Source organism: Pongo pygmaeus, chromosome 2 (genome assembly GCF_028885625.2).
Source record: "Pongo pygmaeus isolate AG05252 chromosome 2, NHGRI_mPonPyg2-v2.0_pri, whole genome shotgun sequence".
Classification (NCBI taxonomy): domain Eukaryota; kingdom Metazoa; phylum Chordata; class Mammalia; order Primates; family Hominidae; genus Pongo; species Pongo pygmaeus.
In genome coordinates, this window is record NC_085930.1 from 204,340,170 (window position 1) to 204,365,291 (window position 25,122).

General features: G+C 51.0%; 1 protein-coding gene across 3 annotated transcripts in view; it reads right to left on the reverse strand.

The window, feature by feature from the left end:
* Positions 1 to 25,122, reverse strand: part of XXYLT1 (xyloside xylosyltransferase 1) — a 196,792-nt gene that overhangs the window by 18,768 nt on the left and 152,902 nt on the right. The window contains exon 4 of one of the 3 annotated variants that reach the window (XM_063662580.1): positions 13,224 to 15,298. The exons of the other annotated variants lie outside the window; for them this stretch is intronic. Within the exon in view, the coding sequence (XP_063518650.1) occupies positions 15,016 to 15,298 (283 nt within the window). The 3' untranslated portion in view covers positions 13,224 to 15,015. Of the gene's footprint in view, positions 1 to 13,223; positions 15,299 to 25,122 lie in introns of those variants that run through there. 3 annotated transcript variants of the gene reach the window in all.

The following is a 25,122-nucleotide window of genomic DNA, read 5'->3' on the forward strand; positions in this document are numbered from 1 at the left end:
GAAGGGTTAGGAGATACTTAGCAGGTGCATGACTAGCTCTGAGAACGGATACATGCAAGTGATGAAGGGGTCCTGGCTTCTGTCTTGAGCATTCTGGCTATGAGGTCAGTGGCAGTGGCTGTTCTAATCATGATCACTGACTTGCATGATGACACTGGCCAGGCCCCTCCCCGATACCTCCCACCTGTACCACAAGGAGAGAGAGTGGCCTCCTAGACCTTCCCGGCTCCAGGCCGCCTTGGTGGCAGCACTGTGGTCACCTCCTCCTGCCTCGGTGCACCTTCTCCAAACTCAGGGCAGGCTGCAGGGAGCAGTAGGGGGGCCGGGAGGCACGGCCCGTGTGGCCCGTTGACACACCACCGTCTCTCCAGGAGGCCTGCAGCAAACCCGCCTTTCCCACTCGTCTGGACACAGCCAGCCTCGCCCTTCCAGGCTGCGTGTGGCCCTGGAGCTCCTCTTCCGCCCTCTTCCCATTTGTGCCCACTCTCCAGGCAGACTTTTTTCCCCTTTAAACTGGAAATGTGCTCCCTGGCTCCTCCTGAGATCCCTTGTGCTTGAGTTGCTTCTCCAGGCCTTCCAGATAATTCTCCTGAATCTCTGCTGTGCCTGGGGTGCTCCCTGTGAAAGCAGAAAAGCATCTGAGCTACCCTCCCGGTCTCTCCCCACTGCGCACTCTATTCAGGTATCAACACAGGTATGCCTGGGGCTGCCTGGAGCTGGTAGAGCACGGGGACAAGGCAGTCAAGGCTCCCTGCATGCAGGGCCTGCAACTTCTCAGCTCTCTCCGGATAGGGCACTGGGGCCTGGGCTTACCCAGAACAGCCAACTGGGATTTGAATGAACATAAAGAGTGGAATTTTTAACAACCAGATCAAAGTAGGCATTAAAATGAGATGCTACTTCAAGCCACTACCTGGAGAAAGTAATTAGACTCCTCCGAAAATAACAGCAGTTCTGCTGCCACTCCTGGAGCCTTTCTTCTGGAATTATCTGGCCATCCTCCCCCTGCCCTTCTCCCCACAGCTGTCCAGGCTGCAGAACTGCCCACTGGGGAAAAAGTACCCTGACTTCAAGCACATCCAAACTAATTAGGAGCCTATATCTTCCCCCAGCCCACGCCCGTGGAGGCCCCATACCCCCAAGGCCTGGTGCAGTCAAGGGGAGAGTGTGAGCTGCTCCCCTCGGGGACAGTGGCGGCTCCTCCTCCTCCTCCTCCTCCCCCTCCCCCGTCCCCCTCCCCCTCCCTCTCCCTCTCCTCCTCCTTCCTCTCCTCCTCCTCCTCCTCCTCCCTCTCCTCCTCCTCCTCCCTCTCCTCCTCCTCCTCCCTCTCCTCCTCCTCCTCCCTCTCCTCCTCCTCCTCCTCCCCCTCCTCCCCCTCCCCCTCCCCCTCACCCTCCCCCTCCCCCGCCCTCTCCTCCTCCTTCCTCTCCTCCTCCTCCTCCTCCTCCTCCCTCTCCTCCTCCCTCTCCTCCTCCTCCTCCCTCTCCTCCTCCCTCTCCTCCTCCTCCCTCTCCTCCTCCTCCTCCCTCTCCTCCTCCTCCTCCCTCTCCTCCTCCTCCTCCCCCTCCTCCTCCCTCTCCCCCTCCCCCCCTCCCCCTCCCCCTCCTCTGGAATCTGGCGGGCTGACTTGCTGGGGAGGCCACGAAACATGAAATTTACAGCACTGGCCTCTCGTGTTCTTAGGTCTCAGACTGAGGGAAAAGCATAAAGAAACGCTGGCTGTGGACACACCTTGGAAGGGGGCAAAGGAGAAAAGAAAGCAAGCACCCGACACAGCCCAGCGAGGCCCCACGGAGGCCCCACGCCCCACTGCCTGTCTGCACTCTGCTGAAACCCACATCCATGTCCCCAGGCCAGCTGGCATCTTCCACGCTTCCCTGCTCTCTTGGGGCCTCCTCCCTCACGCCCTCAGTGTCACCTCGCCCTTTGCCCAAGACCAACAGACACCTGCCCACACGCATGCAGGCCCAAAGTGGCCCGACCAGGCTTCCTCGCCCCTTGTTCTGTCCAGACACAAAGATGACATGGGAGTCCGGTTGGCAGACTCATCCCCACACCCTGTACAAAGCTGGACACCCAGGGAGACCTCCGGAAGCCAAGATCTAAGCGCTTCGATCCCACATTCGCAAGCCCCCTCAGTGGGGATTCCCAGGTGCACACATCTCCTGAGAGAGTCCAGCCCCTCCTGGCGGCTGTGGTCCCTGGATGCGGGTGCTCGAGGCCTGTGTGGGTAATCATGCTTCCCGTCTCCACGCCGCCCCTCCCCCGCAGAATCGCCTGCCCTTCCACACATACAAAGGGCCACAAGGCTGCACCTTCCCCTCTCCACACAGCCCGCGAAGGCAACGCAGATACCATTCTGATTAGCAAATGCTGCCTCTGCTCCACCACGCGCCCGTTCTGTAGCTCAGCTCTGCCACCGGCCCTCCCGAAGGTTTTCTCAGCTAACCCCACTGGCCTCCACCTCCCCTCCCAGGGTTCTCTCACAGAAGAGTTACCAGGTGCAGGGCAGTGCTTTCCAGACCTTACTGTGCAGGGGAAATGTGTGTCCGGGATCTGGTTAAAATGCAGACTGGGATTCCGCATCACTGACAAGCCCCCAGGTGATACCAACGCTACTGGTCTGCAGGCCACACTTTTGAGTAGTGAGAAGGTGGAGGTAAGAGTGAGGACTCTGAGTCAGGGGAAGTGTGTTCTGGCCCCAGCTCCACGGGAACTAAGCATTACATCTCATGAGACTTCCGTGAGAGCTGCATGAGGTAATGCAGTGTCCGGTTGTTGCTGGAACGCAGTGTGCACTCGCAAATGCAAATTCTCTTCCTCTTGCTCCAGTCTTCTCCCTGTGGCAGTGGTGAGTGTAATGCCTCAGAAGACTCTGCCAGGGCATTAAACAAAGTCATACGCGAACCCCCCGGTGCACGGCAGGTGGGTGATGTGGGTTCTCCTTCCTTGCCTTCCACCATCTAGCACTGGGGCCAGCGCAGAACCTGTGCCCCATATGGTCAGGGAAGGCAGGGGGAGAGCGGGAGGCCTGAGGGCCCCGCTCCTAGAGTGAGCCTTGCAGATGGGCACTTTTAGAGCTGGGCCTCCACATCCAGTTTGAGTGCTCATGTGTAGTGTTGGGGAAAGGGGTCGTTCAGGTCACACTGGTGGGCAGTTCTTCACAGGACTTTGTCACCTGTGTGCTCATGCGTGAGCAACAGCGCCTGATGACTCTTGGGAAGAGCGAGGGCCTGCAGGCGGCAGTGGCGAGGGAACCCTAGGTAAGGCCCTAACACGTGCGGCCTCCTGATCTGCGGGTGGGGCAGCCTTCACTGGAGGGGGGAGTGAGTCTCAGTGAATCAGAGTGGGTACATGTGGAGCTGCAGGTCAGCAGCTCAACAGGGATGAGTAAGGTGCTTTCAGAGGCCACGTTAACCACATCTGGCTGGGAAGGAACCAGTTAGCAAACCCCTCTTTCCCTGCCCTGTTCCCAGCACACAGGAACTCAAGCAGCTTCAGAGAAGGTCTTACTTGTTTCCAGGGAGAGGCCAGAGGCTCTGGGAACCCAATTCAATATGTAATATACAGCGGTGTCCACTCTAGGGTCTAAAGCAAAGGCAAGAGGAGAAATAAGGCTGATGGATGGCTCCATCCTTAGTATGTGTTTATGGACACCCAGCCTTCTCCCAGCCGCCACGGCTCTCCACACACAGACAAAAGCTAAGCCCTTTGACCTTAAGCAGAAAAGTACATTGTTTCAACATACTTTTATAGGGTACCTGCTAAGCCTGGGACCACCTAGGGGAGATTGGAGGGTCCCTCTAGCATGGTGGCAGTCCATGCACAGCAGGAGATCTATGTGGCCAGACGGGGAGGCCGGTGACAGTGGCGCAGACACAGCACTCAGAGGCCTCCAGGTGCGAAGAAACAACATGTGACCCAGACACCACGCTCTGTTCCCAGTGCGTCCCCAACACACACACGCACGCACATATACACGACCATGCCCATGTGCGCTTACATAATACACACGCACATACGCACACATGTACATAACAGAAGCACATGCTGACAAACACACATCATACACACACACACACGCATACATTTCCTCGGCCTTCAGGAAAATGGAGTTCAACCTCCCATCTGAAGTTGAACTTGTTTCTTCGGAAATGAGCCTGAGTCTTCATTTCTTCAGAAAGACCCACAGATGTGCAAGGAAACCACTCCTTCTCCTCCCCAGGCCTTCTCCGTGCCCTGGTAATATTTATAGTTATTTAACAAGCAAGGCTGAACTTTCCTTTCAACTGGCAATTAAAATCAGAACACAGAGACAAGCTTTGTAAAGCTTGGTTTCCATAGAGGATAATTTTCTTCCATGGGTTTAAAAAAATGAGAATCTTGATTGAAACTGTAGGTACTCACTTAAACAGTAACGCCCACTCAGTCTTCCAAATTGAGATAGAATGTGACTATCTTTTGCTGGAGGTTAGAAATAGTTCAAATTTGTATAATTTGTTTCCAAATTTAATAAGAAAAACAACAGGGGTGAAAATGCTCAGGCTGCGCTGAGCACTGGGCAAAGGCAGGCTGTTCTGATTCTCACCCAGCAGACCCCTCAGACGGGCTCCCCTGGTGTCCCTCTGCTGGGACTTCCCATGTCCCTGTTGTCTTGAAGAAAGGAACAAGACATATAGGCCAGTTCATTTTTAATCTGCTGCTGGTGTGGCCCAGTCCCCTCAACCAGACTGCTGGCAACTTTAAGTTGGAGACAGTTCTTGGAAGCAGGCTCAGTGCTGAGTTGGTTTTGACATAAGAATACATACACAGACAGACAGACAGAGAGATGTACTGTAGCTGATATTTAGTAAATGCCAGTCACTTTTTAAACAATTTATATCAATGATTTCATCCTCACTAAAACTTTGTGACGTGGGTTACAGCAATGGCAAATGCGTATCAACACGTATCTAGCACCACGTGTGGGTTACAACAGCAGCAAATGCGTATCAACACGTATCTGGCACCACGTGCCACCACATGCAAGCACTGTTGTTAAGTGTTTATATCTGTGACCTCATTCACCTTTCATGAACTTCTGAGGTTGTTATTATCACGATCCTCACTTTATAGACAAGGAAACTGAGGCTTACAAGGGTTAAGGAATTGAGTCAAAGCCCCCCAGCTAGTAAGTGGTGAGGTCTGGATTTAAACCCAGGCAGCCTGGCCTGGAGTCCCCACTGATGAGACTGTCCTCGGCTGCCTCTCAGTGCATGGCGAGCGCCCTGTGAACAGTCGCTGAGATAAAACCCAGCCCTGAGCACCTCCACCGGGACCACACAACTGCTTCTGATTCACCGGGGGAGGGTGAGTGGAGAAAAGACCCTCACACAAATGCCCCCACCCCCCACCACACACACACACAAAGAAGTCAGGCTGGGCAGGAAAGATGCTTCAAACCAAATGTCTGCACAAAGAAAAGACTAGGCTGGTGGAGGGGAACCGAGAAAGGCTCATGGAGGGTACTGTGGTGGTGAATGAGGAAGGACCCAGAGTCCCACAGGCCCAGCAGTGGGGCTGGTGGGGAGGGGAACAGTGTGCTTCTGGGCCTAGGGACAGCAGAGAGACAAACGTGCATGATTCCACGCATAGGAAATACCAAGAATAGGCACACTCACAGGCAGAAGGTTAGAGCTGGGGAGAGGCAGGGAATGGGAAGTTATTATTTAATGGGTACAGAGTTTCTGGGGTGATGCACATATATGAGAAATGGTGGAGATGGTTGTACAGCATTGTGAATAGAATTAATGCCAGTGACTGTACACTTCAAAATGATTAAAATGGAGCCAGGCACGGTGGCTCACGCCTGTAATCCCAGCACTTTGGGAGGCTGAGGCGGGTGGATCACGAGGTCAGAAGATCGAGACCATCCTGGTTAACATGTTGAAACCCTGTCTCTACTAAAAATACAAAAAATTAGCTGGGTGTGGTGGTGGCGCCTGTAGTCCCAGCTACTCCGGAGGCTGAGACAGGAGAATGGTGTGAACCCGGGAGGCAGAGCTTGCAGTGAGCCGAGATCATGCCACTGCACTCCAGCCTGGGCGACAGAGAGAGATTCTGTCTCAACAAAAACAACAAAAGATTAAAATGGCAAATTTTGTGTTTTATATATATTTGACCATACTTTCTTTTAGCAGTGGCAGAGGAGGTGAAGCCACAGGCCTTGACGCTGTCAAGGTCTCGGGAGCCCTCCTCGCTGCGCTGGCCCCTGCTGCAGAGCCCGTCATCAGAAGAAAGTGATTTTTTTCCTTTGGGTTCTGACAGTTAAGGCCCTGGTGCCCCTTGATGGCAATCAGAGGGACTGGAAAACTCACTCTCTGCCTCATTCCAACACTACCTACATGTGGGACCCTCCCTGGGCCTCCTGGCCTGCAGCCTGGGGTCTCCAAGCCGCCTCGGGGCCTTCTGTCCCATGTTCCACCCGAGCCCTGAGCGGCCCTGTTGAGTTGGGACATGTGCCCCTTGGCTTGGCAGGGCTGCTGCTTCTCCCTTTCCATCTCATTGCTTCAAGCACAGACCATTCCACAATCACAATGTATTTACTTTCCAAAGCTGTGGATACCAAAGGAAAAACTGTGGTAGCAGAGTACGGTGTAATTAATGTGAAATGTACCAGGGGAACCGAGGACATGACAGACAGACATCGGGTTCTCAAACAAATGCTTGCTGTTGAAGAGGGTCTATTTTCTCCTCTCCCTCTCCCTTCCCAAGAGATTAAAATAATAAATCCTGAGAAATAAATAAACGTGCTCAGCTTCACACGTATGAGGTCGACCCTGGTGCAGGTGCATGGACTCATGTGTGGAGTAGCAGCTGGACAGCCATGATCTGTGTCCATCACCACCACAGAGAGACACATCATGACCACAGAGAGACACATTTAGCACATACATTACAGCGCCACCCAAACCAGCACCACCATCTGGGGCCTGTGCTGTCAGCCTGGACGCAGTCAAGTCAGCTGAAAGTAAAATCCATTCTCCATAATAAAGGTGTTCACAAGCCCCTTTCCCTGTGCAAGTTAGCAAAGACGGAACCATCTGACGAAGAATTAAATGCAGTAACTGGGCCGGGCGCAGTGGCTCACACCTATAATTCCAGCACTTTGGGAGGCCGAGGTGGGTGGATCACGAGGTCAGAAGATGGAGACCATCCTGGTTAACACATTGAAACGCCGTCTCTACTAAAAATACAAAAAAATTAGCCGGGTGTGGTGGCGGGTGCCTGTAGTCCCAGCTACTCGGGAGGCTGAGGCAGGAGAATGGCGTGAACCTGGGAGGCAGAGCTTGCAGTGAGCCGAGATTGCACCACTGCACTCCAGCCTGGGTGACGGAGCAAGACTCCGTCTCAAAAAAAAAAAAAAAAAAAAAAATGCAGTAACTATATTTGAATCTTGTTCAGTGTAAAAGTTCTAAAGAAAAAGTTGTTTTTAAAGTATAGATTTAGTCAATAATTGGGATCTGTTTCTCACTGGGCACAAAATGGAGGGAGAAGAGAAAAATTCTCCCTGTCCTACTTAAAAAAGAAGACAAACTAAATAAACTACAATAAATATCTATAGAATAAAGTAGTGGAAATTTGGAACTTCCAAATTTGCAAATCTGGAACTTCCAGTCCCTGCATAAAGCTGTCTGAGATCCTGCACCTGAAACCAATCTCCCTGCCACCACTGTTCCCCCTGCTTCACGCGACAGGCAAGGAGTGGTCCAGCCATGTCTGTCCCTCCTTTACTCATCCTCTGTGGATGTCTGACAGCCAGATGGACAGGGCTGGTTTTCTAATGGTCTCTGAATCTCCTGCCTCCACACCTAGCACGGGGTCCTATCTGGGAAAGTGTGTCCTATATGTTATGGGAGCCAGGTACAGCATGCAGTTTTACCCACCAGAGCACCAGACACTGTGCTTTAGCCAGGACAAGGAGGGACACATTTAGCACACACATCACAGCGCCTCCCCCAGAAGGCAGGCGTCTGCAGAGTCCTCTGCCCCGGCGTCAGGCTGATGTCATGCTCCTCAGCGCCTACAGAATTAACGTCACCTTAGCCCAACACATAAGGCTCCCGGTGATGTGGCCTCTGCCCCTGCCAGCCTCCTCCTCCTCTTTCCCTGGCACTCTCCCCTGTACTCCACCCAGACCCAAGTTCCTGGGTCTGCACACGCTACCCTCACGCTGTGGTGCCCTTCTCCCTCCTCGTCCACCAGAAAACTTCTTGTCACGAAAACCCAGCTCGCAGGCCATGTCCTTTGTTCAGCTCCCTCCTCGCCCCCCAGGCCTTGGACTATGTCTATGGTTGTGGTGTTTATACTGATCCTACATCCCTTTCTGTCCTATTAAACTGTGAGTTCTTTGGGGACAGAGACTGTGTCTTTTTATATCGGATATCCCTGCTGCCTAACCCTGTGCCTGGCACAAAGCAGGGACTCAGTCCGAATTTACTGAAGCGAACTAGTCTAGACAGGTATACTTTCACTGTCCAACTGCAAGGATGTAACCGGCCTTTTCCAAGACAGCTATAGGTTCCACAGAGCGGCCCACAGCCAAGGCCTCTGCCAGTCTCTGTGAAGGGCTTCTGGCGCAATCCCAGCAGCTCCCCAGCCTCGGTGCTGTAATCCACAAAGCACCTCCCAGCACGTGACAGTGAGGCTATGACAAATACATAATATGTCACCTTCAGAGCTGCCAGGCCTCTTGCCAGTGCTGTGCCGTCCTTACGGAGCTTGGGCAGGTACCCCCAGCTTGAATGTTCTACTTAATTGATTGGGAGCAATTAAGTAGAACATGTACTACTTAATTCAACATTGTACCCCCACTGCCACCTTCATCAAAATCTCTTAAATCACATTAGGAAAACACAGAATCTCTGGCTGGTTAGTATCTTTACTCTCAGGGCATCATGATGATGAAATGGGTAAACACATCCTCTTTTGCAAAACCATTTCCTTTCCATTTATTACTTTTTCTAGAAATGCACACAACTGCTATCACTCTAATAAATATTTTAAAACATTAGTAAGTCCCAGGGACATTCCTTTTGTATACTACATATTTCAGTAAGATTTGGATAAAATATGGTAGTTATACATGTAGCTCTAATTAACATATTTCCTGAATGAAAATGATAACATCTGGCCCCTTTTAAAGATGAAATATATGAAACTGGGATATAGCAAAAAATGTATCTGAGCCGGGCGCTGTGGTGTGTGCCTCTTATCCTAGCTACCTGGGAGGCTGAGGCAAAAGGACTGCTGGATCCCAGGGCTTTATGTCCAGCCTGGGAAACGTAGTGAGACCCTATCTCTATTGAAAAAAAAATGGGGAGAGGGGAAGTGGGGGAAGGGAGGGGAGGGAGGGGAAGGAAGGGAGGGAAGAAAGAAAAAGAAAGTAAAGAAACAGAAAAAAAGGAAGAAAGAAAGGAAGGGAGGAAAGGAGGAAAGGAGAAATGGAAGGAGGAAGGGAAGGGGAGGGGAGGGGGGGAGGGAAGGGGAACAGGAGGGGAGAGGGGAGGGAGCAGGGAGGGGAGGGGGAGGGGAGGGAACAGGGAGGGGAGGGAACAGGGAGGGGAGGGAGCAGGGAGGGGAGGGAGCAGGGAGGGGAGGGGGAGGGGAGGGAGCAGGGAGGGGAGGGGGAGGGGAGGGAGCAGGCAAGGGAGGGGGAGGGGAGAGAGCAGGGAGGGAAGACAGAAAGAAAGTAAAGAAACAGAAAAAAAGGAAGAAAGAGGAAGGGAGGAAAGGAGGAATGGAAGGAGGAAGGGAAGGGAAGGGAAAGGGAGGGGAGGGGAGGGAGAAAAAGAAAATTGTCTAGTATATCTGAGTCCACATTTTCCAACAGAATAGAATGAATGTCTTCTGAATTCTATATGTTTAAGGTATACAACATGATATTTTGAAATACACAGGTAGTGAAATGGTTACAATAGTCAAGCAAATTAACATATCCATCAATTCACATTGTTACTCATCTTTGTGTGTGTGGCAAGAGCACCTAAAACAAACTCTTTTCGCAAAATTCCTGAATACAATATTATGAATGATAGCCCTCATGTCACACATGAACCCTCTAGACCCGTTCATCCCACACGTCTGCTACGCTGTATCCTCTGACTGACATCTCCCCATTTCCTCCCTCACCCTCGCCGTGGCCGTGGTAACCATCATTTTATTCTCTACCTCTGTGTATTCAGCTTTTCCTCTTTTTAAAAAGATTCTACATATAAGTGAGATCATGCCATATATTTTTGTTCTGTGTCTGGCTTATTTCACTTAGCAATAATGTCCTCCAAGTTTCATCCACGCTGTGGTAAATGGTATGACTCCTTCTTTTTAAAGGCTGAGTAATATTCCGTTGTGTGTGTGTGTGTGTGTGTGTGTGTGTGTGTGTGTGTGTGTGTGTGTGTGTGTGTGTTGTATGTTACAATTTCTTTCTCTATTCATCTATCAACAGACATTTAGGTTCTTTCCGTATCTTGGCTACTGTGAATAACGTTGCCGTGAGCACGGGAGGGCAGTTATCTTTACGAGGTAGTGATTTCATTTCCTTTGGGTCAATGCCCAGAAGAAGGACGGCTGAGTCATACAGTAGTTCTAGTTTTATTTCTTTAGGAATTTCCATATTGTTTTCCATCATGGCTGTACCAACCTATATTCCTACCAACGGTGCAGCGTGCTGGGGTCCCCTCTTCTCCACAGCCTCGCCAACAGTGGCTATCTCTTGTATTTTTGACAATGGCTATTCTATCAGGTGTGAAGTGAGAATGACTGTTTTCTGATTTTGCCAGATTTTTATATGTCTAAGGAATGAACCCCGCACTGCCAGCCTGCACTGAATGGGGAGAAGTGGCAGCTCATACTAGTAACAGTCAGTGCTGTGGGGGGCAGATAAAAGGGAGCCTGCGAACCCTGGACGGAAACGCTGATTTGCTCCAGATAACAGACTGGAATTCCAGGCCATGAGGCTGAGCCTAGTTTAGTTAATGCTGGCCATTGGTGGTTCTGTTACAGAAAAACAGGAGTGCAGGAATGCACCCCCACACCAGTGACCTGCGTCCATCACCCCACACCAGCGGCCTGCGTCCATCTCTTCTGCATTTGTTAGAGGCTGCATGGGCCTAAATCATACACACTCAGAACCTAGAAGGAATTAGTGTAGGTAAAACAAGAGATAAATTAATTTTAAATAGGAAAATGTTCTTTGTCTTTTGAAGCCTTTTAAAGGCGCTTACATTCACTGTCGCTGTGCCTTTATCTAGACTCAGATAAATGACAGAAGAGGTGCTGTTCTGTGAGAGCTTTAGAATCCATCAAGGGGAAGTCGCTGGGCAAAAGGAATGAAATTCAGGCCCTGAGAAACTAGGGGAAAAAAAAAAGTAAGAGAAACAATGCAATCTTGTCAGGTGACCAATTCCAAGTGTGTCCTTTGACCTCATGGAATAAAAGACAGTCCCTGGCATAACTCAGAAAATACTAGCTGGGGTCATATGCTTCTGATCACTGAGAAAGGCCAGCACAGGCTGAGTCCCTATACCCCTGCCTGACCCTGTGGCCCCTCCAACGAGGGGAGAAAGGTTTGATGCACTAGAAGTTCATCACTTTAAGTCTGTTGTTTGGAATTCTGAATACATTTTCCTATAAAAACTATTTCCTACTGGTGTTTGGGCACCTTTTTAGACATTACATACAGATGGACCCAGAGTTTAGAATGGGAGCAATGGGGAAAAGAAAATGGGAGGTCGGGCCCATGAAACCTACTGATGAGCAGAGGCCCTTTGGGAGCACACACCCACTGTGACGGTGATGAGGGCTCCGCGTGTGTGTGTGTGTGTGTGTGTGTGTGTGTGTGTGTGTGTGTGTGTGTGTGTGTGTGTGTGTGTGTGTGTGTGTGTGTGTGTGTGTGTGTGCGTGTATGTATTTTATGAGAGGGCAGATGCCATGAGAGGAAAACGAGGCTCTAGGAACAGAAACAGAAGTATAAAGAAGCGGTTCAAAGACAAGAAGTACCAAGCAGAGGAGATGGTGCTGAGTCCCAATCATTCCTCAGCTTAAGCTCTTCTTTCTACAATACTTCACTTCCCAGGCAGGAGTGCCCGGGTGAGCAGTTCCCCTGGGAAGAGGGGGTGGGGCAGCAGTGGACTCATGCTGCCTGCTGGGAAAGGGTGTGTGAGATTCAGCTGCTTGCATGACCACGTGTTCACTGAGCAGGGGATCACAACCTCAAGCTCCCAGAGAGCAAGGCAGTGGGGACGAGGTGGGGACCCAGGAGATCCAGAGAGCGTGGCATGACCACCTGAGAGGAGCTGCTGCTGCTCAGCTGAGGCCAGGGGTTCTGGAGAAAAGGCAGGCCTAGTATCGTCCTGACTTCTGAGTTTTAAAGGAAAGCTACGGAATACCTTGATTTTAAATGTTGGCAACTAATATAAAGTAACAACAACAACAAAATGCTACAGGCAAAACCAAAAACAAACAAACAAAAAAAACCCCACACCAAAAACCCTCTTCTGTCTGGTCTGTGGAATATCAGTTTGCGGTCCCTTTCCCAGCGTCTACAGTTAGAATAAACCATTTGGTTCTTTGATTCGCAAGTCTAGCTACAAGCCAGAATCACTTTGGGTACATGGTCAAAACGCAGCTTTGGAGACCAACAGTATGGGGATGCCTGGGACAAGGCCTGAGAGCTTGTCTTTTGAAGTGCGCTGGGGATAGCGGTGTGGCTGTGCCGCATTTGGAAACCACTGGCTGGTTTGTATTTCATCCACATAACCAACTGCTCACTAGTGTTTCACACCTCCAGTTCATAATGGTCAAATACTATCACAAGAATGATCGAATGATAAAACCACAAAATATGCTGACCCCATGGATAGGAAAGAGGTGAATGTCAAGAGGACCTGGGACACAGCCAAGTGTGTGAAAGTGTGTCTTATCTAAATGGTTTATAAAAAATTAAAACTCTATAACATATAAGCATATGTTTTAACAGACGAATTTTCCCTCTACTAAATCTTTGAGTAAAACTGACTCTTCAGGAAGATGCAGTAAGCTTTGATCCTGTGACTGGAGAGTACAGCTGTCCCCAGGATATTCACCAAAGTTTAAGAGAAACAGACATATCTACACACCGTATCATCACCTCGTTTGACTTACGCCCAAAGGCAAAGGGCCACGGGAAGTCCACAGTAGGACTCAAGTGCAAAGTCAACAGACTTTTATTTAAACTTCTGTTCCAAGGTATATGAGTGTTGAAAGTGTGTCAGATGGTGGAGAAAATGACATAATAACAGGAAATTGTCGTTTAACAACAGAGTCCATCCCTGAATGCTCCAGCCAAGTCTGCGCCTCCGCGTCCACTCACGGGGCCACCGAGCAGTGATTTGGAGACCTGTTTCAACTATCAGCGGGGGCCAAGGGATCCCTGAGCCAGATGTGCACCGTGGCAGAGCCCCCAGGTCGTTTTGCCGCTGTCGGTGAAACTCTGAGGAAACCACGGTATTACTTCCGGCCTCCCTGTGCTTCCCTCTCTCCTTTCCTGGTGATGTTTCCAGCTGTCACCAGCATTCCATGGCATACTTCTTATTCCCTACCTTCCCTTACTCTCATATCATCACTTCTTAGTAAGCCTAAAGCCTTCCCCTTCCCTGTATTATTTACTTCTGGTTAACTTCGGCAGCATTCACCGACAAGTAGCATTCAACTATTGACTTGAACACCATAGGTATTGCTTCTTATGGAAAAAGAATAAATTAAACGGGGTCTCTTTATGTTAAAGTGCCCAATTTGTTATGATTAATAAAGTTACCAATCAACAAAGTTACTTTATATGATCACTCTGAAAAAAACAATAAAACCTCTTTGTGGAAGCCCAGTACACTGTCATTCTGTCATTCACTAGTGTTCTCGATGGAGAGGTGCTCTTGCTGTGCTGTGTCGTTTTTGATGGAGAGATGCTCTGGTTGTGTCGTTTTTGGTGGAGAGATGCTCTGGTTGTGTCGTTTTTGATGGAGAGATGCTCTGGTTGTGTTGTTTTTGATGGAGAGATGCTCTGGTTGTGTCGTTTCTGATGGAGAGATGCTCTGGTTGTGTCGATTTTGACGGAGAGATGCTCTGGTTGTGTCGATTTTGACGGAGAGATGCTCTGGTTGTGTCGTTTCTGACGGAGAGATGCTCTGGTTGTGTCGTTTCTGACGGAGAGATGCTCTGGTTGTGTCGATTTTGACGGCGAGATGCTCTGGTTGTGTCGTTTTTGACGGAGAGATGCTCTGGTTGTGTCGTTTTTGACGGAGAGATGCTCTGGTTGTGTCGTTTTTGACGGAGAGATGCTCTGGTTGTGTCGTTTTTGACGGAGAGATGCTCTGGTTGTGTCGATTTTGACGGAGAGATGCTCTGGTTGTGTCGTTTTTGACGGAGAGATGCTCTGGTTGTGTCGTTTTTGACGGAGAGATGCTCTGGTTGTGTCGTTTTTGACGGAGAGATGCTCTGGTCGTGTCGTTTTTGACGGAGAGATGCTCTGGTCGTGTCGTTTTTTGATGGAGAGATGCTCTGGTCGTGTCGTTTTTGATGGAGAGATGCTCTGGTTGTGTCGTTTTTGATGGAGAGATGCTCTGGTCGTGTCGTTTCTGATGGAGAGATGCTCTGGTCGTGTCGTTTTTGATGGAGAGATGCTCTGGTCGTGTCGTTTCTGATGGAGAGATGCTCTGGTCGTGTCGTTTTTGATGGAGAGATGCTCTGGTCGTGTCGTTTCTGATGGAGAGATGCTCTGGTTGTGTTGATTTTGACGGAGAGATGCTCTTGCTCCGCACTCCCACCTAACCCTCACCCCCAACCCCCTAAAAGGTTCTGGCCCCAGCATGGCCCCACACACACCCTCTCTCACAGGACTTGCCCCTTCCCTTCTCCTGGGCCTCAAGGTGGTGTCTACGCCGGGCTCGCTGGAACCTTCCAGGGCTCGGTGATTCTGGGCTGCGGTGGGAGGGCCCTGAGTTATTAGACCCGCGTGCAGATCGGGCCGCGACACAGGCGAGACCCCTGCTGGCGAGGCGCGGAACTGCAGGCACGCCACGGCAGGGAGGGCCGCAGAGCGGGAGGGGCCTGGGGCGCCCCCAGCAGAGAAGCTGGGGTGGGGGGCTGGCCACCCATCAGGTCCTCAGGAGCCAAGTCTTCTTCCACAGGAGCCAAGTCTTCTTCCACACTTCTTTCACCACCGTCTTCAGCTGCCACCTCTGCCTGCCTCAGGACCATCAAGCTGTCTGGCTTCCGTCCTAAGACCCTGAGACAGAATGGAACCCTGAGCACTTACCCTCCTAGGCCAAGGCCAAATTCTCCAAAACACCCCCTAGAGGTGGGGGTGACGAGGGAGGAGAGTAGACACTTGGAGCCCTGGACATCGGGCCAAGCATCCCACAGACGACAGATAAACGGGCTCCCGGATGGTAATAAAATCAGAGGCTCCACAGAGTCTTTTTCTGTTGGTAACGGGATTAGAAAATAAAAATAAATCCCAAACACACAGAGGCACCTGCCCTTTGCCTGGTGGAACGGATAGCTCTCGTTTTGTTTTGCCCAAACACACAGAGGCACCTGCCCTTTGCCTGGTGGAACGGATAGCTCTCGTTTTGTTTTGCCCAGAACGACTTTCATTTACAGCTTCACATTTACAGCTTCACTTCAGCAAGACAAAAAGCTGAGTCCAGACGCCCTTCAAAAAGAAGAGAGGTGGCTGGGAGCGGTGGCTCACGCCTGTAATCCCAGCACTTTTGGAGGCCGAGGCAGGCGGATCACCTGAGGTCGGGAGTTCGAGACCAGCCTGGCCAAGATGGTGAAACCCCGTCTCTACTAAAAATACAAAAATTAGCCGGGCATGGGGGCGGGCGCCCGTAATCCCAGCTACTCAGGAGGCTGAGGCAGGATAATCGCTTGAACCCAGGAGGTGGAGCTTGCAGTGAGCCGAGATCATGCCACTGCACTCCAGCCAGGGGAACAAGAGCGAAACTCCGTCTCAAAAAAAAAAAAAAAAAAAGAAGAAGAAGGAAGTGGAGGAAGAGGAAGGAGGAAGAGGAAGAGGAAGGAAGGAGGAGGAAGGAGGAAGGGGAAGGGGAAGGAGAGATGGGGGCCGCAAGTGCCGGGGGGCAAACCTAGCAAGAACAGTGAGTAGTCTCGCCACTGTGACCCCGTCCTCCCTGCGCTTCCAGCGGGGATCCAGCCCTCCAGTGTTCGGAATCCTCATGGCCTCATGAGGCCCTCTTGGTAGAGACACCACCTCGTTTCTTAAATGAGGAAAATGGAGACTCCCACGTGGAGGCATCACCCGCGCAGGCTTCCGCACAGTGGGGCCCTTCTTCCAGTCAGCTGCTGGCCAGTGCTGAGGAGGGTCCCTGCACACGACACAACCCATTTATCTGGCCAACACAACTCTGATGCCATTCGGCTCCCATGCAGTTGAACCGTGTCAGATGAGATGTGGCTGGAAACCTCCCTCTAGCTGTATGCCTCTCCCACCACTGCCCATAGGGGGGTCTGGCCTTTCATCTTACAGAGAGACCTAGGTGACCTGCAGAGGCAACCCTGGGTCACCTGAGCTGCAAGTCCCAGTTCTGGGCCTGGCCTGCAATGTTCACATATTCTTGCATCCATTCTTGTGTTTCTTTACTAAACATAACTGCATGTTACAACCAGCTAGGCATAAACATTAATTAGAAACGCAAACCACCATACTGACAAAAATATGCACAAATCCTATGAACCAGCGGCGTAACTGGGAACTTTCTCAAGAGCCTTCAACTCTTATCAAACTGCTAACTCTTGTTTTATTCGAGACTTAGTAGCATCTTCCTAGTTTTTCAGAAAATTGATTTCCTGTCTGTAAAATACACATTTGGAGTAAAAAATCTGGAAAACTTTACAAATCGTAAAGAAAAAACAACACATATACAGTCATGCATCGCTTAACAACAGAGTTTGCTCTGAGAAGTGCATTGTTAGGTGATTTTGTCTGTGTGTGAACACACAGAGTGACTTCCACAAACCTAGATGGCATCGCCTACTACACACCTGGGCTGTATGGTACAGTCTGCTGCTCCTAGGCTACAAACCTGCACGGCATGTTACTGTACTGAATACTGTAGGTGCCTGTAACACAATGGTATCTGTCTATCTAAACATATCCAAACATAGAAAAGGTACAGTAATAATATGGTATTATAATTGTATGGGACCACCATCATATATTGACCAAAATGTTATGCAGCATGTGACTGTAACTCAATTTCACTCTCCCCTTCCACGAAGCTAGAAAGTAAATCCAAGGATGTCCTTACAACACCCTATTGTTAACGTCACGTCCCACGCGGTGGCTAGAAATAATAATTAAGGCAGCTATCATCTTGTGAGATAAGCACTACATCAGAGCTTTACCTGTATTTTCTTTAGTTCTCACAAAAACCCCAAAGGCATTATTATTTCCAATAGATGGATAAAGCAGTGAATTCTCAGGAAGTGAACTCAAAAGGGGCAGAGCCAGGAATGTTAATCACCCAGTCCAGCTACCCCCAAAATTCATGCTCAGCATTCCTCCAGATTCTCTCTCTTCGTTGCTTGCAGATCTCCACTCTTGAACAGGAGCATCATTTTAAGAAGGAGGGCACAGGCAAGGTACTTCCACAGCAGGGGCCAACAGCCCAGCAGCGCCTTCACTATAGCTGAACACCTTGAGGCACACCCTCGAGAAGGCGGAATAACCAGGCCTGGCTCTCCCAAGCCAGCGGGGGGTGTGTGTGTGTATGGTGTGTCTGCGTGTGGCGTGTGTGTAGTGTATGAGTGTGCGTGTGTGTGTGTGCATGTGTATGGTGTGTGTGTGTGGGTGGTGTATGAGTGTGTGTGGTATATGTGTGCGTGTATGTGTGCATGTGTGTGTGAGGTATGTGTATGTGTGTGTGGTGTATGAGTGTGCATGTGTGTGGTGTACGTGTGTAGGGGGTGTGTGTGTGCATGGTGTGTGTGTGGTTGTGTGGCATGAGTGCACGTGTGTGTGTGGTGTGTGTGCTGTATGAGTGTGTGTGGTGTCTGTGTGGTATGTGTGGTGTATGAGTGTGTATGTGTGGTGTATGTGAGGTGTGTGTGGTGTATGAGTGTGCATGTGTGTGGTGTATGTGTGGTGTGTGTGGTGTACGAGTGTGCATGTGCGTGGTGTATGTGTGCATGTATGTGTGTGAGGTGTGTGGGGCTGGGTGTGTGTGTGGTGTATGTGTGTGTGTGTGTGGTGTGTGTATGAGTGTGCCTGTGTGTGTGGTGTATGTGTGTGCGTGTGTGGTGTATGTGTACGTGTGTGTGGGTGAGGTGTGTGTGTGGGTGTGTGTGGTGTGGGGGGGTATATGTGTGTGTGGTGTATGAGTGTGCATGCATGTGTGAGTTGTGTGTGTGTGGGTGGGGGTGTGTGCATGGTGTGTGTAGTGTCTGGTGTGTGTGGTGTATGTGTGCGTGTGTGTGGTGTGTGCACGTGTGTGGTGTGTGAGGTGTGTGGTGTGTGAGGTGTGTGGTGTATGAGTGTGTGGTGTCTGTGTGGTGTGTGTGGTGTATGAGTGTGCATGTGTGGGTGAGGCATGTGTGTGTGGTGTGTGCGTGTGTGGTGTATATGTGTGTGTGGTGTATGTGTGTGTGGGTGAGGGGTGTGTGTGTGTGTGTGTGGGTATGTGGTGTGGGGGGGTGTGTGTGTGGTGTATGTATGTCTGTGGGTGAGGTGTATATGTGTGGGTGTGTGTGGTGTGTGTCGGTGTGGTGTGTGTGGTGTATGTGTGCGTGTGTGTGTGAGGTGTGTGTGTATGGGTGAGGTGTGTGTGTCCGTGTGTGGTGTATAAGTGTGTGTGTGGTGGTGTGAGATGTGTGCGTGTGTGTGGGGGTGAGATGTGTGTGGTGTGTGTGTGGTATATAAGTGTGTGTGTGGTGTATGTGTGCGTGTGTGTGGTGTGTGTGATGTATGTGTGCGTGTGTGGTATATAGGTGTGTGTGTGTGAGGTGTGTGCGTGTGTGGGTGAGGTGTGTGCGTGTGTGGGTGAGGTGCGTGTGTATGTGGTGTATGTGTGTGGTGTATAAGTGTGTGTGTGTGGTGTGTGGTGTATGTGCGCACGTGTGTGGTGTATAAGTGTGTGTGGTGTGTTGTGTGTGTGTGGTGTATGTGTGTGCGTGTGTGTGGTGTATAAGTGTGTGTGGTGTGTTTATGGTGTATAAGTGCGTGTGTGGTGTATGTGTGCGTATGTGGTGTATGTGTGTGGTGTGTGTGGTGTGTTGTGTGTGGTGTGTGTGGTGTATGTGTGCGTGGTGTGTGGTGTATGCGTGTGTGGTGTATAAGTGTGTGTGGTTGTTGTGTGTGGTGTGTGTGTGTGCTGTATGTGTGCGTGTGTGTGGTGTATAAGTGTGTGTGGTGTGTGTGTGGTGTGTGTGGTGTATAAGTGTGTGTATGTGGTGTATGTGTGCGTGTGTGTGGTGTGTAAGTGTGTGTGGTGTGTGGTGTATGTGTGCATGTGTGTGGGTGAGGTGTGTGGTGTATGTGTGTATGTGGTGTGTGTGTGAGGTGTGTGTATGTGGGTGGGGGCAGGGTGATATTTATTTTCTAGGGCTGCCACGACAAAGTAGTACAAACCGGTTTGCTTAAACAGCAGACACTGATTGTCCGCAGTCCTGGAGGCTAGAAATCTGAGATCATGGGTCGGCAGGGCTGGATCCCTCTGAGGGCTGCGAGGCCGAGCCTGTTCCAGGCCGCTCCCCTAGCTTCTGGTGGTTTGCTGGCAATCTTTGCCATTCCTTAGCACGCAGAAGCAAAGCCGTGATCTGCCTTCTCCTTTAGTGATGTTCTCCCTGTGTGTGTGTCTGTGCCCAAATTCCTCTTTTTATAAGAACACCAGTCATACTGGATTAGGCTCGACCATGAGCACCTCATCTTAACAAATGACATCTGCAACGACACTATTCCAAATAAGGTCACATTCTGACGGAGTAGTGGTTAGGGCTTCAGCACATGAATTTTTGAGGAACACATTCAATCCATAACAGAGAGGGGAGATGGGGAGAGAGGCTGGATGGGGAGCAGGGGGAAAGAAGGTGGGGGAGAGGGTCTGGCTGGGCTGAGTGTGCTGAGCCTGTGTGTATCTCTCTGGCTAGGATGGAGCTCCAGGGGCAGGTGTCTGATGGTGCCCAGTGTCTCTCATGACAGGAGCATCTGTCACTGTGAACGTCTGTAAGCAGCAGGTAAAGGACACGCTGATTGTGACCAAGCTGAACGCGTATTATACTATCACTGGCCCACCCATCTACCGCTGGTACTGAATCGTGAAGCCTATCTTTTCTCACAGAATTCCGCTGTCTTCAAGCTGGTAAGATTAACAGACAGACTTCTAATGTATGCCGTCTTCACAGGGCCTTGAGGCTGGATTACCTCGGTTACAACAAAACAGAATTTTCAAAAATAGGAACTCAAAGATTTAAAATTGAGGTAAAGTGGCCTTCGGAAAAATATGTAGATACAAGATCATTTGCTCGCCCCAATCGTGGAAGCTTGATTCAAATAGCGCGTGCCTGCTGTACATGCAAAGTGAACATCCTGATTGCCTGTAAATGCCTCAGGAACTCATTTCTTCTACAGTTTACTTGGCATTACTATCGCTGCAGAAATGTGCAAATGAGACGGGTGCTAATATCAATCAGTAAATTGGTATATACCAAATCAGCTGAAGTGAGGACAAGATAGTTATAATTATTCTTAAAACCCACGAGACCATTTCTAGCCGTCAGGAGGGCCCATGAACTAGGAAACTGAGGCTTGCTGACATCTCAGCGACACCTGGGCAAAAGGCTACTGGAATCCGGGTCAGGTTCTGTGAGCTGCCATGGCTGAACACTGGGCAAACACGGGTTTCGCTGATGCTTTGGGGTTCGCAGGCCCCAGAAGATCTGTCCACACTGATCCACTCTGCTCAGTTCTGAGGCAACTCAGGGCAGGGCCATCAAGCCCACCCACCCCAGCAAGGACTGCACGTGCACGCGCGCATGCACACACGTATGCACACACGCAGCTCCCAGCGCGGGTGGTGGGAACAGCTAGATGAAGCAGTACACACACACACGCATGCACACATGCAGCTCCCAGCCCCGGGTGGTAGGAACAGCTGGATGAAGCAGTGCACGCATGCACACACACACACCCCCATGCACACATGCAGCTCCCAGCCCTGGGTGGCGGGAATAGTTGGATGAAGCAGTACACACACACACACGCATGCACACACACAGCTCCCAGCCCCGGGTGGTAGGAACAGCTGGATGAAGCAGTGTGCATGCACGCGCACACACGCATGCACACATGCGCATGTATACACCCACACGCATGCACACACGGACACATGCGTACACACACACACAGAGCCCCCAGCCGCCAGCCCCAGGTGGTGGGAACAGCTAAATGAAGCAGTGCACACACGTGAAGGCACACACACACGCACACACGCATGCACACATGTGCACACACACACCCCCATGCACACACACAGCTCCCAGCCCCGGGTGGTGGGAACAGCTAGATGAAGCAGTGCACACACACACACACGCATGCACACACGCACCTCCCAGCCCCGGGTGGTAGGAACAGCTGGATGAAGCAGTGCACAAATGCACACACACACACACATGCACACATGAACACGCATGCACTCACACACACCCCCATGCACACACGCAGCTCCCAGCCCCGGGTGGTGGGAATAGTTGGATGAAGCAGTGCACACACACATGCACACACACAGCTCCCAGCCCTGGGTGGTAGGAACAGCTGGATGAAGCAGTGCACGTGCGTGCACACACACACGCATGCACACACGCACAGACACATGCACGCGCGCGCACACACACACACAGCTCCCAGCCACCAGCCCCAGGTGGTGGGAACAGCTGCATGAAGCAGTGCACACACGTGTGCACACACACGCATGCACACACGTACACACATCCACACGCATGCACACACACGCACAGGCATGCACACATGTGTGCGCGCACACACACACGCAGCCCCCAGCCCCCAGCCCCGGGTGGTGGGAACAGCTGGATGAAGCAGTCAAGAGAACACGGGTTTCAAAATCCAATCTGGGTTTCAACTGCAGCCATGCCCCTCATTCGCCGTGTCATCCCAGGCAAGCTGCTCCTCTTCTTTGAGCTTCAGCTTCCTCCAAGATAGGAATATTAATCCATACCTAGAGGATGCGTGAAGATTAAACAGCATTTCGTATGAGGAGCCCTTGCACAGAGCCTGGCAAGAGCCACTCCTTGCTCAGTGGAACTTCCCGTCCTTTCTCCCTTCCACAGTAAGGATGGAGCCGTCTCAGGAAAACATCTCCTGATGTTTTTGCCACAAGTGCAGGATTGAAACGGAGGTGACATCTAGTGGGAGCTCGGAAAAACCCCAGTTTCTGACACTATCTTCGACAAGCCAGGGAGGTACGAAAGCTTGGGAGGGGAGTGGTGTACTAACGTATATTAACACTTCCTATGAGGCAGGCACCATTCCAAGAAGCTGACATGTTTTAAAGAATCTTAATTCTCAGAACATCCCTGTGAGTAGGTAGTACGCTTATCCTCAACATGGGGGAAACTGAGGCACAAAGAGGTTTAGTGCTTTGTCCAAGGTCACAGGGCTATTAAATAGTGGAGCCAGGACCTGAACCCAGGCAGGGTGAATCCAGCTCTCACGGTCTTTTTTGTTAGAATCCTTTTTCTCTTTAATCAGTTTTGGATTTCCCCTCTGTTTCATGAGCTTTTTGCTTTACTTTTTAGCCATTCATTCCACAAACACCTACTTGGAGCCAGGCCTGGGAATGCAGAGCTTGGCTGAGGGAGCCTGCACAGCACCCACAGGACCAGGCAAAGAGGCGGACAGGGGTGTGGCCAGGAGAAAGGGCTGTGGCCAGGAGAAAAGGGTGGAAAGGAGCCCTGGGCATTCCGATAGGGCCAGAGGGTGCTCCTGAGGCTGGCGGGCAAAGAATGCTATGAAGAAGGGGCGTCTGAGTTGGCCATGAATGACAGAGAGGATTTCTCAAGGTAGAGATGGGTGAAGAGAAGTCCCTCCAGGTGGCAGGAACAGTGCAAGCAAAGATAAGCAGGTGAAAGCTTGGCACAGCATCTGGGAGCCATGAGTGCCCAATTTGGCTAGAGCGTACTGAGTCAGTGCCAGGTCACGAACACCTTGAGTGCCAGGCCCCTGGGATGAAGATTCTGAAGGCATTCCAAGATTCAATTAAGGAAGCAGGATGATCTGCCCGTGATTCTGCCCACTCGTGGTGGCAGCCAATCACCCTGCAACAACTGTGCCCCAGTCCGCATGCTTCCTGGGAAGGCTGCATCGGGTGGCCCCCTTCTCGCTCCTCCACCTGGAGCCCTCAACTCAGCTGCCCAAATTTGTTTCTCCACAAAGTAGAGCCACACTGTTGCCCCCAAAATGGAGGCTCTGAGGGGCCAAGGAATGACTACTGCCTGGAGAGCCGGGAGACACAGAGCATCACCAGTCTCCTTCCACCTGCATTGAGCTTCTTTCTTTTCATTTCACTCCAAGTACTAAAGAAGCCATTTTTACGGTCCTGTGCCTGGGTCCCATGAGACCCAAATCATTGTCATTTCTCTAGCACTTGAAACACATCTGTCCCCCTATGCCCACAATCACGTTATACAACCATGTCATCAACAAGAACGCTCCTACTAAAAAGTTCCTGCTCATGACAGTGCTGAGAGGACATCTCTTTACACGTTTAATTATGAAGACCAGGACTGGACATGAAATGCTAATGACCCAAATGAACAGCACTTGATGTAGAAGGCAGCACGGCTTTGCCCACATTCCCTGAATCTCTGTCAAGCTTGTGACGAGCTTTCGTCAATCAGATGAAACTAAGTGAAAAAGAAATCGCTTTTGGAGCATGTAGGAAGGTAGCAGTCTTACATGCTTAGAAAAAAGCAGGGAGAAGTAAAGCCACTCCGTGGTGCAAGGAGGCTGCCACCTGCAGAATGTGCTAACGCCAAGTGTGGGAAGACACCGGGGTCAGCCTGGGTGCAGTCACTCCTGGGCAGAGGCTGGGCTTGGGAGTGTGAATGCTGCAGGCTCCACCCATTCCACTTGTCAAAATCGTACCTAGCTGAGGTTGCACAGTTGGCTCCTCCCAAACCTCCTGTTGATCCTCCTCCTATTGAGAGGTTGGAATGAGGGAAACTAAGCTTCCCAGATGCCCAAGCGGCGAGAGCTCGGGACGTGAATCAGGTGCTGTGACTCGGGAACTAGTGTGCTCACATGAGACGTGCCCGGTGAGAATGTGGCTTCTGGCTGTCACTGCTAGTTAGACAGTCCCAGTCACCTTGAACCCAGCTCGTGCTGCCGCTTCCTGAGTACCAGAAAAGCAGGGCAGTGGTGGTGACTTCTGTCCAAACTCCATAATCCTCAGACCTCAACTTAAGACTGTTCATCCTTCAGCCTCCTAGAGTCCAGGAATGGCTGTGGGCTGGCAACAGCCGCTTCTGAACTAGCCGGGAGTCCTTCAAAAGGCCCAGCCTGAAACCTGCCCCTTGAGCCCCCTCCAACAATGTTGTAAGCACCTAATTCCAATAAGAAACTTCTTCTGCTTACACCACCTGGAGTGGTTTCTGCTTCCTACGCGATCCCTGGTTGATAAACCCTGCCTGGCAAACCAAGCACGCGTGAAGGTTACAGGAGCTACAGTGGAAGTGGTTTGGAAAGCACAGCTATTTACAGGAGAATCGGACGACTCGCTTTGTCCGGTGCAGAGCAGTAACCCCCTCGTCTGGCTCCGGCAGCACACCCTGCGTGCTCTCACCTTTGAGCTGAGGTGTTCACATCCGAGGTGGAGGAAGGAGGGTGGCAGGTGCAGGCCAGGACAGGGCCTCGGTTATCTAGAGAGTAACTAACAGTGCTTTGTCAGAGGGCGAGAGGGTCTGATGGGGGCAGCTCTGTATGAAAACTGGAGGTGCTGAGGCTGTCCTCAGGCTCAGGAGACAAAGACCGAGGACAGGTGACAGGGATGGTGATAAGGAGCTGGGCCGCTCAGG